Source organism: Neolamprologus brichardi, chromosome 23, assembly GCF_056152115.1.
Source record: "Neolamprologus brichardi isolate AB-2024 chromosome 23, ASM5615211v1, whole genome shotgun sequence".
Taxonomy (NCBI): domain Eukaryota; kingdom Metazoa; phylum Chordata; class Actinopteri; order Cichliformes; family Cichlidae; genus Neolamprologus; species Neolamprologus brichardi.
This window is the reverse complement of record NC_142125.1, coordinates 5,479,341-5,495,795: the sequence shown is the minus strand read 5'-3', so window position 1 is coordinate 5,495,795 and position 16,455 is coordinate 5,479,341. Positions and strand designations below refer to the sequence as shown.

General features: G+C 37.6%; 1 protein-coding gene across 1 annotated transcript; it reads left to right on the top strand.

Annotated features, from left to right (window-relative positions):
- Positions 1–6,150: 6,150 nt before the first annotated feature.
- Positions 6,151–8,129, top strand: LOC102778638 (granzyme B-like). The gene is made up of 5 exons (XM_087836147.1): positions 6,151–6,246; positions 6,386–6,545; positions 7,025–7,163; positions 7,296–7,517; positions 7,665–8,129. The coding sequence occupies exons 1-5, from the start codon at positions 6,189–6,191 to the stop codon at positions 7,815–7,817; spliced, it is 732 nt and encodes a 243-aa protein (XP_087692273.1). The 5' UTR covers positions 6,151–6,188; the 3' UTR covers positions 7,818–8,129.
- Positions 8,130–16,455: the final 8,326 nt, after the last annotated feature.

Here is a 16,455-nt window from a genome sequence, read left to right as displayed (position 1 = left end):
TTGTTGGACTTACATGTAACTGGGGAGAAACTCTGTTTTTTGTGTTTATATGTAGCTTCAGCATTAACTCTATGGTTTTTTAATTGATTTAATTTTATCTGATTTCATTTGTCTTTTTTTTATGAGCCTAGATTTACTCCAGGTGTTTTTTTTCATACAGACATTGTACCACCACAGGCCATTAGAGTTACATGTAACAATGCAGATATGTGTTAATAGTTGTACTTCTTCAATTCGTACAACTCTTGATACTATATCTCCTCTGAAAAAGAGAGCCTCAAATCAGAAGTACCTGCCTCTGTGTTATAACTGTAAAACACGCACTTTAAGCCTTTAAGCCAAGCATATCTTAATTGATACATGTGTTTTGTGAGAATTTGAGACTTCTATGTCATGAGCATGACTTTTTTTACCCTCAAAAAATGACATAAATTGCATGAAAACATTTTTAATGACTAAACTGCAAAAATATGAAGCAAATGTGATACAGATTAAAACTCATATATGCAGATTAAAAATGTATTTATTATTTATATATTTTGTCTAAAGGTTCAACAAACACTCCGTTATCAAAAAAATGAAAGATTTCTGATAGTTATTTCATGGTTCCGATTTTAAAGGGTTAAGCAGGAACTAAGCTGGAGAGGAAATGGCGTCTCACTGATTTAGGAGATCATCATTTAGCCTGCAAAGTCAGTTTGCTGCTTTTCAAAAAATATATTACTAATATTAATAATATTACTTCTAGGCTGGACTACTATAACACTACTATACTATATGACTACTATAATTCGTCATTGTTGGGATATCCTAAAAACTCCCTGAAAAGCCTTAAGTTAACCCAAAATGCTGTAGCAAGAGTGCTGATGGGGACTAGAAAGACAGAGCAGATTTCTTCTATACTGGCTTCTTTGTTAAATTCAGAATAAAATCCTGCTCCTCACACAGAAGGAGGTTCAGGCCTCTCTTCTGTGGAAACAGCTTCCAGTTTGGATTCTGGAGACAGACACCCTATATACTTTTAAGATTAGGCTTAAAACTTTCATTTTTGATAAAGCATTTTTTAATTAGGGCTGAATCAGGTGACCCTGAATCCTCCCTTAGTTATGCTACAATAGGTGTAGGCTGCTGGGGGATTCCCACGATACACTGACTGTTTCTTATTCAGTCACCCTTTTCACTCACTATGTATTTATACAATACTCTGCATTTAATTATTACTTATAATTCATCTCTGGCTCTCTCTACCTCTCTAAGAATCTAGTTCTGCTGGAAGATTGAGGCCCCAAATAGGTTTTCTTACACTGACAACAGATTCTAATCTTTAACTGAGAAATGGTTTTCATGTTCTTTTCATATCTGTCTGGAAAATGTATTCAAAAGAATATATAAATGTTTCTTTTGTAGATGCTTTGATGCTTTGTAATATAATAGTGTTTTTCCCCACTTTGGATGGAGCTCTCATTTCTAGAAATCTCAACAAATTTATTAAACCCTGCAAAACATGACTATCCAGAGTTGGGACCAGGAAGCAGAGCTACAGTTTCACATGTCTCTCTGTAGCTTCTCTCTTCCTGTTGTCCCCCCAAAACCCCATCCCCTTAGAAACCGTGTCAGCGCCCAAACAACAAAAATCAAACTACAAATCAGCAAAAAAAGAAATTTAACATAAAAAAAATCACAAAGAAAGAATGCTATAGTATGCACAACTGCTCCAAACAGTAAAACGGTGAATTGTACATCATTAAACATTAGGTCTCTCATGAGCTCTCATTAGGTCCCTCTTAGTACATTAATTAGTAATTGATCAACAAATTGATTTACTGTCCCTTTCTGAAACCTGGTTACAGCAGGATGATTATCTTTGTTTAAATGAATCAGCACCCCCGAGTTATATTAATAGTCAAAATTCTGGAAACACAGGCCTCGGAGGGGTGGGAAACAATCTTCCACTCCAGCTTATTAATCAAGGATGCAGTTTTACTTTATTTGAAAGCATGACACTTAGCTCTGTCCATCTTAGCTGAAAACTCAAAAAACAGTTTTATTTGTTGTTATTTATCGTCCACCTCGGCCTTAAACAAAGTTTCTGTCTGATTTGTCAGACTTTTTATCTGATTTAGTGCTCAGCTCAGATAAAATAATTACTGTGGGGGATTTTCACCATCCATGTAGATACTAAAAATGACAGCCTCAGCACGGCATTTCATCTGTTATTGGACTCAATTAGCTGCTTTCAAAATGTAAAACCCACCCACCCACCTCTTTAATCAGTACTTCCTAAAAACCCTCTTTTGTCTGATCATTTCTGATAACCTTAAAACTTACAGTGATGAATTATACAGTGGTGGGAAATAGACTTCATGACAGTAAATGCCTTGCTGAAAATGCTGTTCATGTTCTTGCCTTTATAATTTGTCATTTATTAAAACTATAAATATATATATTTAACTCAAAAGTACAGTTTTTAAATGTAATGTTGCTGAAATAACAAAATAATAATAAAAAAATTCACACATATTTACAGAACATGTGGTTTATTTTAGCATTTTACCTCTATGGCGGGTGTCTTTTTGTTCTCCACCTCTTTTGTCTACCCCTTATTTTTTGCTGATTATACATCTCTTTTGTCCAGATGTTACAGGAACAGCACAGTTCATCTAAATGCAATTCACTTACAGTTATATATCACAAAATCACAACAACAGTTGCCTCGAGGTGCAATGCTATATGTGTTGCTGAGGGAATGACAAGACTGAGAGAATTTTACCTGATGTATGAATTCTGAAAGAGCTGTCAGCTTATTACTGATTGTCATATTATTACTGTAGCATCCCTGGCTGAATGATGGTCTCTTATACTGATGCTTCACAGAGGTTTTATTGGAAATGTTTTTATTGAAACATTCAGTGAAGACACCGTAAGAGCTAGGAGCAAAACAAAACCAGCAATATTAATACCATAACATCAAAGGAAACAAATTTCCCCTGCTCACATATAGCATATACATCAAATTTACATCATTCAATTCATTATATCACCTCACTAACTTACAACCACACATAAAGGTTAGGTCAAGGTTAATAACACATAAACTCTATTAAATGACATTTTGATTGCACGTAACTTATTCCGTTAAAGGAAACAATAACAAACCTTGTGCCACTGTCAGCCAGGTACTAATTGGCAAAGGAAACGTACATATTTTTCACTTTAAGGCACACTATTTACCATATCCTAAAAGAAACGTTACTAACAAGCCCTTTAACGGTTTTGCGCCAGTTTTCTGTTTCAAAATAAAAGCATAGATTTCAAAATAAAACCGAAGTACCTTTCAAACAAACATAAAAATATTTACCAAATTTAAAGGTCATTTACAATTACTGATAACATGACAATTTAAAGCAGGTCATAATGACCTTCAGACCATCAGATAATGTTTCAGTGCTTTCCATAGTCAGTCTTCCACTTTACTAGTAATGTTCAACAATACTGTTGAGAATACAAGTATCAGGTGAGACGCATAGCCTCTAACAGCATTTTCGCTGAAATAAACCAGCTGAAAATATCAAAAACTCAGCTACTAATGATAGAGTTTTCAATAGAGTGTGAGAATTAGCATTACCTAATAATAATCAGAACAACATAATAAGCTTTTCTATCAATATTATTTAATGGTAATCAGCACAAGAAGAACGTTTAATGTTCTCTTCTGTATTTTCTTATTCTTACTTATTCTTATATTCTTATAGTAAAAGTCAACCATCACACTAATCATTCTGTGCATAGCTTCCTGTCAATCTGTTATCATATATTGATCTACAGAGTAATGTTTGCAGAGATGCTTGAAGACACGTGCATTCTTGCAATGTATACCCCATGAAAACGCTAATATGATCTGGACTCAAGTTAGCAAGTCAGGTTAAACTTAGAGCCGTATGCCACTGGTCAGTCCCTATATCAAACTAAAGGTGATAACAAAGAAAAAATGAATACATATTATTTATCAAGGTGGTTTACCGTAATCAGCAGATGTATGCATTATAAAAATAGTTTCTGGCCAGAAAACAGTAAAACAGTTGAACTGAGGAGCTTCATTTGCATAGCGGTTTCGTAATGACGGTAAAATAAGTGTGTATGTGTCCTTTCACACCACAAAAATGGAGAAAAACCTTTGGGTGATATACTACAGCTTCGCAAGTCAGACAGAGCAAATGGTGATAGTAATCTATACTTCCTAGTAACTGCAAACAGGATGACAACAGAACATTTCCACGTGTGCTACTAAGAAAACTGAGAAACGAGGTGACAGTCAATTGACTTGTGGACTGAGAAAATATATGAGGTGAATGAAAACTTTTCATACAAATAAGTAAACAAAAATACAACTTTGTGTCTCCTATTAGAGAAAGAAAGTACTTTTGGAACTTGGCCTGTTGTCTTAAAGCAACCTAAAGCAAGAAGTAAACATGTGTGGAACTTTTTTCTTTTCGTGTAATGAGATCATAAGATTCAGGCATGACATTGTCCCCATTAAATACGAAATCATACCTTCTCAATACTTACATTTAAGTAAATAAATAGTATTGAACACAGACATTGAATATTTTTAAAGAAGTAGGTCAAGAAAAACAGGGTGTTTAAGAACTGAGTGCATCAACTTTTGTGTGTTAAAACAACATAAAACATATATGAGCTCAGACTGAATTTTAACAAAGGGTGTGATGTTTGCATCATGTTAATGAGAACAGCACATGCTAGCATAACAGCCCCAACAAAAGCTCCATCTTAATACAGTGTAGTTTTATTGTTCTATCACATTTTTTATTCTAATTTATACTGGCTGCTAATAAAGCGCTGTAAAATAAGCATCAGCTGCCACCATAATAATTCTGAATGCACTGTATGATTTCCCGTTAATTCCTTATCATATATGTTGGTGGATCTGTGTACCACAAGTTCATAGCATATCTCTTACCATCGGGGTGTTTGCAGAAATGCTTTCTTGAAGTCATATGCATTGGTGCACATGTGCAGATTTCTATCTTCTATCCTGGTTAAAACATCAGACGGCATAATTAAATGAAAAATATGTTGCCTTGCCTGAAATCATCAGCACTCCTGCCATTTTACATCATTACTTGCTCTTTTCCCCCTGTCATGTTGCTTTATCACCAGAAAACGATCTCTTTTATTTTTTATTTTTTCACCAATTTACTTATTTAAATGATTAAGAAACTATTATTTCTTTCCAAAATAACTACACTGGAGCACAAGGCTGATGCTTTTCTACTCGACCAGATTCAGTTTTTGACACCCTTTCACAATCATTATGCTTATATCTAAACTCAACAGTGCCTTTAAAAGCTGCTAGCTGTTTTTTTCCACCTGTAATGTGTAATCGTTTATCATGACAGAAAGCAAGGACTTGTTTTAAATTTGCAGGTTAGGTTGTTTCTAATACCAGTAGTCTGTATAATCACCAGTCATTTATATTTTATATTGTATCCAAGACTTCTGTAAGGTGATCACTCCTCATCATTTATATGCTTTTTACCACATTGTCATAAACATTAATTTAGTTTTGTCTTGCATCAGCTGTGGGGTATTGAAATTGCAGACTTACATGCCATGGGAAGGCTGGCTTTCTCCCCGTGAAATAAAATCCAACATACAAACACATGATTCAACACACAAACTTTTCACATAGCAGCTCAGTATTTCTTTTTCCTTGTAAGACCATCATTATTGTAAAAATATTTTGTTCTATGGCTCCAGAATTCCTCCTATGAACTCCTTTCAGTATTAATGTTGGTAGTGAAGGTTATTGTGCTGTTTTCTGACAGAACATTTTAAAGCAAATAAAATAACTGTCTGTGTCACGATAATAACAGTCCAAGAAACGAATGATTAATATAGTATTTTCTTTAAGTTTCATTTTATTATCAGTCCTTCAGGAATGAAGTGCTAAAAGAAATCTTTAAAGCAATGCATACAAATCAACTGAAATAGAATAAAATAAAGCTCTGGAGAGTCTGATAAAGTTATGAATGTAGTTCACAGCCACATCATTTGAATATGCAAATAACGCAACGTCTCTCGCTGTTACGAGGAGGTATTTAAAGGCTGAACCTGCCAGTGAAGTTACCGACTGCTCTTCAGTAGCTCAGCCTGACTTTGATCTCATCATGTTTACTCACTGTAACCTGGCAGTACTGATAGTTGTACTGACTCTTCATGATAAAGGTAAGTCTCTTTTCATAGTGCATATGTGATGTCATGCATGATGACATTATACATGATGTCAAAACTGAGACCGTGCAAGGTTAAGATTTTGATTTAATAGAATATGACGCAACCCCCCATCCTGCTCCCACTCACGCAGTTCACACTGGAGAAATCATCGGTGGCCACGAGGCCGTGGCACACAGCAGGCCGTACATGGTGCTTTTGGAGATGCACAGATCAGGTGGTCAGAAAGCATACTGTGATGGCTTCCTTGTGAATGAGCATTTTGTGATGACTGCTGCCCACTGCCACGCTGAGTAAGTTTAACAGTTTATGTTTACCTAAAGGGAATTATGTGAACCGATAAATTTTCTTATCCAAACACCAAACTTAAGTTACTCTCTGAGACTGAGATCTTTGTTTCATGGTGGCTTCATAAGTTTGGTCATAAATTAGTATTGAAAAACATTTCTTTTGTTGTATGTTGTATCACTTAAATCAGCTGTCCCCAACCTTTTTTGATCCACGGACCGGTTTATGTCCGACAATATTTTCACGGACCGGCCTTTAAGGTGTTGCGGATAAATACAACAAAATAAAACCGGAACCAGTACCTATATATATATATATATATATATAACACATTTGAAAAGACCCAGGGAAACCAAGTTAACGATAAAAACAAAAAAACAAACAAACGTGCATTTCACACCCGACCCGGTACCGGTCCGTGGCCCAGGGGTTGGGGACAGCTAACTTAAATGTCTGAAAATTGTTTGCACTCATTTTATTTCAGGTCCTACAGAGTCTTTCTGGGACTTCATAATTACAACAAGCAGAATGAAGTACAGCATGTGAATGTGCCTGGGGAAAATGCATTTCCACAGAAAGGCTATGATGAAGCTGAATTGAAAAATGACATAATGCTTCTGAAGGTAAAATAAACTAAAATAATATTTAATGACAGACTTTACAGTGTTATCATCCTAAATGTGGTTTCTTATCATTTTTGCTCAATTTAACAAAACAGCATTAAATAACATTTTTATCTCTCTTTGTTCCTGAAGTTGAGCACCAAGGCAGTGTTAAACAAGAATGTGAAACCTATTGATCTCGCAGACCGTGATGATAGATCGCCAAAATCATGCATAGTCTCTGGTTGGGGAAGTACAGAAAACAGCAAACACCCATCTCCCAAACTTTTGGAAGTCAATGTAACCCTGGTTGAAAATGAGATGTGTGTTAAGGAAAATAAGTACTGCTCAAAGGACAAGGGTGGCCCAGGTCAAGTAAGTGTTTTTTATTAAACCTTTACTATAAATAAATTAATTTATTAATTAACAAGTTTGGTAAATAATGATAATCAGCTTGCTGTTATGATTACACTTAGTTATGGTCCAGTAACTACATAATGTATTGTATGCTTGTATTTCCAGGGAGACTCTGGTGGCCCATTAGTCTGTGAAGATGGAAAGGCATATGGGGTGGTGTCCGCCAGCAAGCTAAACCCAGATGGATCAGCAATTTATAGTTACACTAAGATACCTGACAACCGAGACTGGATTGGCTTCATTATGAAACATAATTAAGATAAAATAAACCATGTAAAACTTAGCTGATCAAACCCCAGTATTAGAATTTGTGCTTGGGTTTAGCTTGAAAAAGAAGTGATGAGATACTGCATTAAAATTAGATAACTGAGTTGTTTTGGTAGATATGCATCTAAAAAACTTAAAAAAAAAAAAAACTTAAAAAAAACAACAACACAAAACAAACATACATTAAGTTGCACATTAGTTACAGTTAAGTAGAATCTGAACTTTTACTCAATGCTGTTTATTAAATGAGATGCTGATGTTAGATACTGCATTACCTGATTTTTTTTTTTTTTTTTTTTTAAAAGGCCTGTACTTTAAACATTCTTGTTTCTTTTAGATTCAGGATGATTTGTTTGACAGATGTTATTAAAATTTTGCATTTTCACTGTTTTTCTGTTATTCCAACTAACTTCTTTTCATCATCCATCAGCCAGTCTTATGTCATTATGTCATATTAATGGCATAAAACTACAGTAAATACATTAGAATTACAAATTAATTAGAATTTAGCAATTCTGATTTCATTATTGATATTACTTGTTTTGGTTCCCATATCGATTCTCATTGACTTTACATTGGCTGCAGGTGTGAACAGATTGTCTGTCTCTACAACAGTGGTCTTCTTAAAAGTGGACATCTGTATAAAAAGCTTTAGACATGTATTTTTTTAGTGAAGCTGAAGTACGAGTACTTTATAATATGCCTGGTTTATCTAATCATTAGTCAATTAAATGGCTAATTTCACTTACACTGACTGAGTCTCCTAACAAGACATTAGTCTATGTTTATTAAGCTTCTGCAGAAAGAACAGTCAGCACACAAAGAAGCAAATGCCACTGAATCTGCCTGTCTTTGTCACAATTGTGCTGTACACAGACATATACACTGGATGTATTAACATGCTGGCTACACCGCGGATCACACAAACCTGTCAGGCACAGGTTTCCAGTGCGTTCAGCATAGGTACTACAAAATGCTTCCCATCCAAGTTGGGTATTGGGTGGGATTGGATGTGTTCAGGCCACCAACTCCCTTTTCTATGACTCCCTCTATGGTCAGTCTACTTTGCTGTGGCCAACATACACAGCATAGTAGCAAAGCACAGCTTAGCATATCAAGTGAATTTTAAATCATATTGCGTTTCCTCTATCTATGCTACACTAAATGAATGTTGGGGTTAAAAAATAATAAAAGTTAACTTCAGTGGACAACTCACAACTATTCCTTTTACTATTCATTATTATCTGTTACATATAGTGTTGAACTATATGTGGCTGAAGCTTGGAAGGTATGGCAGCTCATCTACTAATTGGAAGGTTGGTGGTTTGAACCCTGCCTGCTCCATTCTGTATGCCAAATATCCTTAGGACAAGATGTTAATACCAATTTGCTCTTAGATGCATTTATTGGAGTATGAATGTGTATGAGTATGAAAAGTAGAAAAGTGCTAAATAAGAAATCAGAACATCTCCCAGAACAGCCAGAGCTATCATAAGTGTCCACAAGAGGTCTCTCTCCAACATAAGAAGGTATCTATCTGTGCATATTGTACAGTACATGGATACCTATAACAGCATTGACTACATGGCTATCAACTATTGTGAAGATCATATTACCTTAGTAATATTAGTGTTTGTTAGATGTAATAGGGTTGCACTCTGGACAGGTCCCAGTCTGGCTCAGGATATTTGTGGTCATTCACTTTCTGGTCTTTTCATAAGTTTTGGTTTTTTTTGTTGTTGTTTTTTGCAAGAATATATCAGGTTGTTGAACTGACTCCTCTTAAAGTTTTTCCTTTCCATTGGAAAGGTTTATTTTGTTATACCTTGTTATTTTTCAAACTGAACTGCATCTGAGGAAAGTGTGACACAGCCTGAAAAATGAAGAAGACAGCGGGTGAACCAAAGTCTGTGCTAACTAGCTTTGCCTAATGTTAACCAGAATTGCATATAAGTACTGTCAGCTATCATAATAATCCATTCAATGATTATTATCTGGTTCAAAACATAACAAAGTCATCTTGAAACAGTGGTGTTTTATCTTTCTCTTGCACTTCTCTGTTTTCTTATTTACGTCTGTGAAGGTTCTCAGTCATCCAGGTCATCGTAGTCTAAGGAGCTTGGAAAGGAAAGCGTCTTGACTTCTTTAAGTTGCTTGAAGACGTTTCACCTCTCATCCGAGAAGCTTCTTCAGATATAAGGGTCAAATGGTGGAGAGTCCCTCGAAAGACTGTTTCGATGATGCCAATGTTCACATTTTGGACAGAGAAGATAGATGATTTGAAAGAGGAGTGAAAGAAGTCATTTATGTCCACTGTGAGCGACCATCTTTGCACAGAGGTGGTGGCTTACGACACCAACTGTCTGCCATCTATAATCCAGTTTTGAGATCCTTCCCAGACGTCTTAACACCCACTCACACCCTGGGCCATCTGACCTCAGGAAATCACATGATAGGGTGGGGCTAGGTTTCACAATGAGCTCACCCGAAACCCTGGCTGATTGAGACCCACACCCGTTTTCACACCTTGGCTCATGTGATTAGGTAGAGGATCATCAGGGGGTCCTTTTGTCCCTCTTTGGGGGGAAACTCCCACGGGGTTTAAATCTGGGACTCTCCACCATTTGACCTTAGAACTGAAGAAGCTTCTCGGGTGAGAGGTGAAACGTCTTCAAGCAACTTAAAGAAGTCCAGACGCTTTTCTTTCCAAGCTCCTTAGTCTTTTCTTATTTACATTGCTAGGTTACACTTAGACATTGCATGTGTTCTTCCTGACATTGACTGCTAGCAGCACTAGTGTGACCTGTCTACCACAAACCTCAACATTTTGAATGTACAAGGCTTCCTGTTATTCAGTTATCACATGTCACAATTTGGTTGAACTGTGTACCATAAGTTCTCTCTCTTCATCACAGTAATGTTGAATAGATGCTTTCATTAAGACATGTGCACTGTTTACTTGGTTCTGCTGAGCTAACACCACCTGTTGTCTGGGGTAGGGGCTCATTTGCACGATGCCTCCCTCTCTCTTAGAACATCTTAGACTCCCCCAGGTGGGGGGCCTATTCCACCCCCCCCTCAGTCTCCAGGGCTTGAGGCTTGGGTGTGTGCTGGCTCGTTCTAGGTGGCTTCTTGGCAGGGCCTGTGCCCCCTGGCTCTGTCGGGCCCCTGCTGAGAGTGGGTGCCCTTGGGTCTGGGGTCTGGGGCAGTAGAGATGTTCCCAGAGAGGCGGAGGTCCCGTAAGCATGCTGTGTTACTGCGTTACTAAACCGTGATTTTGTTTGTGAGAGTGTCTCATGACAATGATGTGCGTGCGACGTCCGTGGCTGCAACAGACGTATGTAGATCAACAACGGATAATATGGAGTGTGTGAGAGAGTACAACCATGTAGTGTTAAAAGCATGGAACTACTGACATTCCTTCAAAATTTACTCCGTAAAAAGTGCAAAAACATTAGTTTTTCCACAGTGAAAAAGTAAACTTCAAATCTGAGCAAGCACCTAGCAAGCCGCCACAGGAATGTGAAATTCACAGAGAAACCCCTGGATCCCCCCACTGACATGACCACTGCAGCACCGGGCAACTCGGGTCCACTTGCTACATTTGCAAAACCGTCTATCAGGAGCCTTGGTGTTAGTATTGACTCAGCTCTGACTTGTCCGTGATGCCCATGTAAAATCTCTGGTTCGCTCCTGTTTTTATCACTTGAGAAACATTGCTAAGCTGAGTCCCATTGTATCGCGCTCCGAATTAGAAATTGTCATTCATGCATTTGTTTCATCTCGTCTGGACTATTGTAATTCTTTGTTTACTTGTTTATGTAAAGCCTCTTTGGAGCGTCTGCAAGTCGTTCAGAACGCTGCTGCAAAGCTTCTGACCAAGTCCTCCAAGTACTCCCACGTCACACCCCTGCTGATTCAGCTGCACTGGCTCCCCGTTAAATTCAGAATCCAGTTTAAGGTTTTGACCTTGACTTTCAGGGCTCTGCATGGACAAGCACCAACATATATAAGTGAACTTTTACATCTATACATTCCCAGCAGGTCCCTGAGGTCATGTGACCAGGGCTTGCTTGCTGTCCAACACACTGAAAACAAAAGGCGACAAAGCTTTTGGAACTGTGGCCCCCAGATTGTGGAACTCTCTCCCGTTGAGCCTGAGATCTGTGGACTCAGTGGTCGCTTTTAAAAAACAGCTAAAAACTCATCTTTTTAAACTTGCTTTTGGTTGATTTTTATTTTTAGGTTTTAGCTTCTGTGAAGCACTTTGTGATTTTTATCTTGAAAGGTGCTGTATAAATAAAGTTTTACTTACTTACTTACTTACTCCCCAAATGCTCTACTCCTGCTGAACAGGTGAAAAATAGATTTAAGAGCGACAGGACTGCTGCTTAGAGCTTTAGTTTTTGCTGTGTTTTACGTTAATCTATTTGAAACAGTGAGTGTAAACACAAAAAAATATTTTATTTTATGTGCTGGAATATGCAGAAAATAGGTTTAAGAGATCGTAGTGATTGGCATGGCATGGCAAACGTTTATGAAAGATGCAGTTGTGGTTAACAGTTTGCATCCACTCGTCATGAGCATGAATCATAATTTTGGTCTTTCAGTGGATGTAAACGTCTGAACCATAGCTATACTGTAGATGTTTATGTAATCCAGCATTAGATTCAGGTGCTGCACTCTCCCAATGACATTTGTAACAACACCCTAACAATTTGAATTATAAATCTAATATATAAAAGTTGCAACGGTTGAATGCTTTTGGTGCATGATTAAAAAAAGATCAACTCAAAACTGAGAGATATCTCACAGCAATTTTACAACATCACACAGGGGACACAGTTTATAACAGTAATCGAAACTTCATCTTATAAACAGGATGCCAGACAGAAGAACATTTCAGCACATGTCGCCAAGACAGACACACAAGACTGATGCTCAAACTGTATTTAAGTTGATAGCTAATGCATGAAAAAACTATATAATCTTAGGTATAAATCACAGTATATTGCACTAACAGCCCACAATAGCACCTGGTGTCGTTTCTAAAAGTTTAAGTCATGTCATTTGTTATAATAACATGTTTTTCATTATATTTTGAGCTATGTTAACACGTGGGCTTGCACTAGAGAATGTGACTCCATCCCAAACTGGGCAGCTCTACGTATTTCATTGGTACAATCAAACCAGGGACAGTGGCAGTGACAGAGTTTTTTCCTGCATTATGGATTCTGAAATGGGCTACCAATTCATTCCTGATCGCTACTTTTTCACCGAAATGTTGACTGCTCACAGCAGATAAAAATAAGACTCAGGCCATCAAGAAATGTCCAGGTGCTCTTGATGAGCAGTCTGCCACTGGTTTACTCATGTTATCTGAGAATCCTGTTAAAAATATAAGCACTAACATATGTGAGGTGAACAATGTAACCTTTAATAGGTTACAAATAAGGAATTTTAATCTTTCAACATGAAGCTGAAAGAATCAAAGTCATCTTGATACAGAGAACTTTTAGTGTTCTCTAGTACTTTTGACCTTTCTTGCTGAAAGGACTGTAGTGAAATGAGTGTCAGCTGTCAGTTCTTGTTAATCTGTTATCATATATATGGATCTGTGTACTAAATGTCTCATTAACTACATATCTTTTTTCCTGCAGTGTTTGCTGATATGCTTTTTGCAGCCATGTGCACCCCTTATTGCAGCCTACACCGATTGCATGTCATCAGGTTTGCCTTCAAAATACCGAACAGTAAACAATAAATAAATTAAGGAACGACTTCAGTCTGTATAAAACTGAATTAATTAAATTAAATATGAGCACCGTATAAGAACATCAAAACTGCATGTGCATGCAAGCAAGAGTCAGCCACGAATCTCATTCTAATGAACAAAACATTTTAATTTCCAATTAGATACGTTGGTAGATCCTACAGCTTTATGCCATTTTTTCTATAATGTTTTTGGAAGTCTGGAAGTCTTGTATGCCACTGGTTTAATACAGCAGAGATGTAAAGAAGAAAAGAAGCCACAAAACAAATATGGATAAATATATCCTTATAAAGGTGATTTAGCATAGTTAGCATTTGGGTACATTATAAAAAAAACAAACAAACAGATTCTAACCAGAAATCTGCAAAAGTAAAATGAGTTGATGTACTTTGGCTAGCGAACGTAGGTTTCTACATTTGGCCTTGTGGCATGTGGTCACCTGTTCAACCACTGAGATAAACCAACACCCATGCGATACTGGTTTTGAGCAGAACATCATATGTCTAGTGAGATCTTTGTGGCTGTAAAGCAAGCCATAAACATTGAGCAACGTTGAGTAGAGAAGATTAGAGAGTGGATGTAATAAATTGCAGTTTCACAAGTTAGCGGAAAAAGTGATAGTAATCTATGCTTCCTGATAACTGCAAAAAAAAAAAAAAAGATTACAGAAGAACATTTCAATATGTGTAACTAAAACAGAAAAATTACGCAAGACTGAGAAAAAAAGTGAACTTCAACTGACTCATTACAACACGTTCTCACTCCCAAAGCTCACATTTTAGGCTAGGTGACAAATCGTCAACATATTACGTTTTCGGCTACCCACCACGTTCCTAAATGACGACCTCGGAAAAATGAGGAAAAATGAGAACCATATGTACTCAATCTACACATGTTCGCTCTTTTTCTTCAAATCGCTTAGAAACACGCTATTTAACATAATTAAAGTCCTGGTTAAGGTCAGGAAAAAAGTTATGGTTAGGGCTAGGGATAAGGTTAGGTTTAGGGCTGGAATACAGGGCTGGAACGTCTATTACCGCGGGGGCGTCATTGCACTGGATTTCGGCCATAACCCGCCGCGTACCATAAGAACGCCGAAGGTCTCCTTTTGCGTTCCTCAGGAACGCCGCGGGACGTGACAAAACGTCGGCATGTTACGCCTCGGGAGTGAGAACGGGCTGCTCATTAACAGGAAAAAACAAACAAACCCCAAAACTGCGGGAACTCAGATTTAAAAATGGCATCTCTTTTTCTGTCTATGAACAGTGTTTTCTTTTGATTTCTTGAAGTATTTCACAATATGATTTCCACAACAGAATTATGCCTGATCTTAATGCTTTGCCACCTGAAATCACAGTCGGTCACTACTGATTTTCAGCTTTGTCCTTTTCACACAGCTTTTCATGTTGTCACGGTCTGGGTGGCAGACCGTGGGGGTGTGAGGAAAAGGAGGACCCAGGCGCGGAGCTCTGTGTGCTTAGCAGTGCGTTTATTTACAGTGGTAAGGAAAATAACAGTAAATCCTCTGTGCACTCCCGACTCCCGTGACGTGTCCTCTTCCCAGTGTCAGTGTCCCTTCTCCTTGGTGTCTGAGCACCCCGTGCTCGCTGTCCTCTTGTCTCCCCGCTTCTCCTGGGGAGATAACAAACAGACAGCCGTAAGACACATACACAATGCGGAAGAACAATCGTACTGACTGGCTGAGAGACTGACGTGAAGTCACGCAATGATCCCGCGTCGGAGAGAGCTCCACCACACTCTCAAGTAGCTCATCCAACTCATCCAACGAGGCCTGATCAGCTGCAGGTGTGTCACGGACTTCAGGTGTGGCCAATCACCTGCCAGGGCCACACACACACCTACATACACACATATCTACAAGCAGGGAGAACGAGGGACACTAATAACAAAATACATATGATAATAATATAATTCATAACTGCTCAGGGACCCTGGGTCGCTCCGACCCAGGACCTTGACACATGTAATCATTGATATTTTTGGAAATTCGGGGTTGTATAGATGCCGTTATATAGTACGCTCCCATTTAAATTTTTAGCAGTTAGTTAACAAAATATTTAAATTGATTTGATTTTCCCTTGTCTTAATGATAGAGCTGTAATTTTGGTAAGTCTGTTAATGCAGCGAATCTGTATTTTTACCTTTTTCCATTTTTCTAAACTTTAGGAATAGAACAGAGATATTACTATTACATTAATAATGACAAAAGCACTCAATATGCACACTTTTAACACTACTGTGCAGTTCCTTTTACACTCACTGCTGTGATGCTTTCAATTTGTATTGCTTGTTTAATCTATTCATATCTTTTTCCATAGCGCAATTAAATCTTCATTTGAAAAGTCAAGTAAACTTCTGTGAGTACACTTATCAGTTATTGTGATTAGTCAGATGCTGCCAATGCCACTCTTTTCATGCAGAGGAAACCTACTTTGTGTAACTATCTATGCTGATTGCCGTATTACGGTAAGTGATCATGGAAAGATACTCTGGGTATGTTGAAAACACACAGGCCTCTAGTGGACTTGTTTGTTGTGCACCTGCCCATTGATAGTTTTTGAGCCATTCCTCCAGTGAAATGGAAGTGCTGGTCACTAATACTGTTTTCAATTAAACTGAATTCAATTGAATTCAATTCAGTCTTATTTATATAGCGTCAATTACAGCGACAACCAGCTATAATACCAGATAAAAATATGACCTATCAGGCTCTGTAGGTGAGAGATCTTGTGTGAATATGGTTAATGAATAGAGCCACATCATTCACATATGCAAATGACACAAACTCCTCCTTCTCTTTCTGTGATAAGGAAGCATTTAAAGATTGAATCTGAC

Coding starts and splice junctions, on each gene's coding strand:
- LOC102778638 (XM_087836147.1), top strand. CDS start 6,189: ATGTTTACTCACTGTAACCTGGCAGTACTGATAGTTGTACTGACTCTT. Junction 6,546..7,024: donor GCTGCCCACTGCCACGCTGA/GTAAGTTTAACA, acceptor ATTTTATTTCAG/GTCCTACAGAGTCTTTCTGG. Junction 7,164..7,295: donor ATGACATAATGCTTCTGAAG/GTAAAATAAACT, acceptor TTGTTCCTGAAG/TTGAGCACCAAGGCAGTGTT.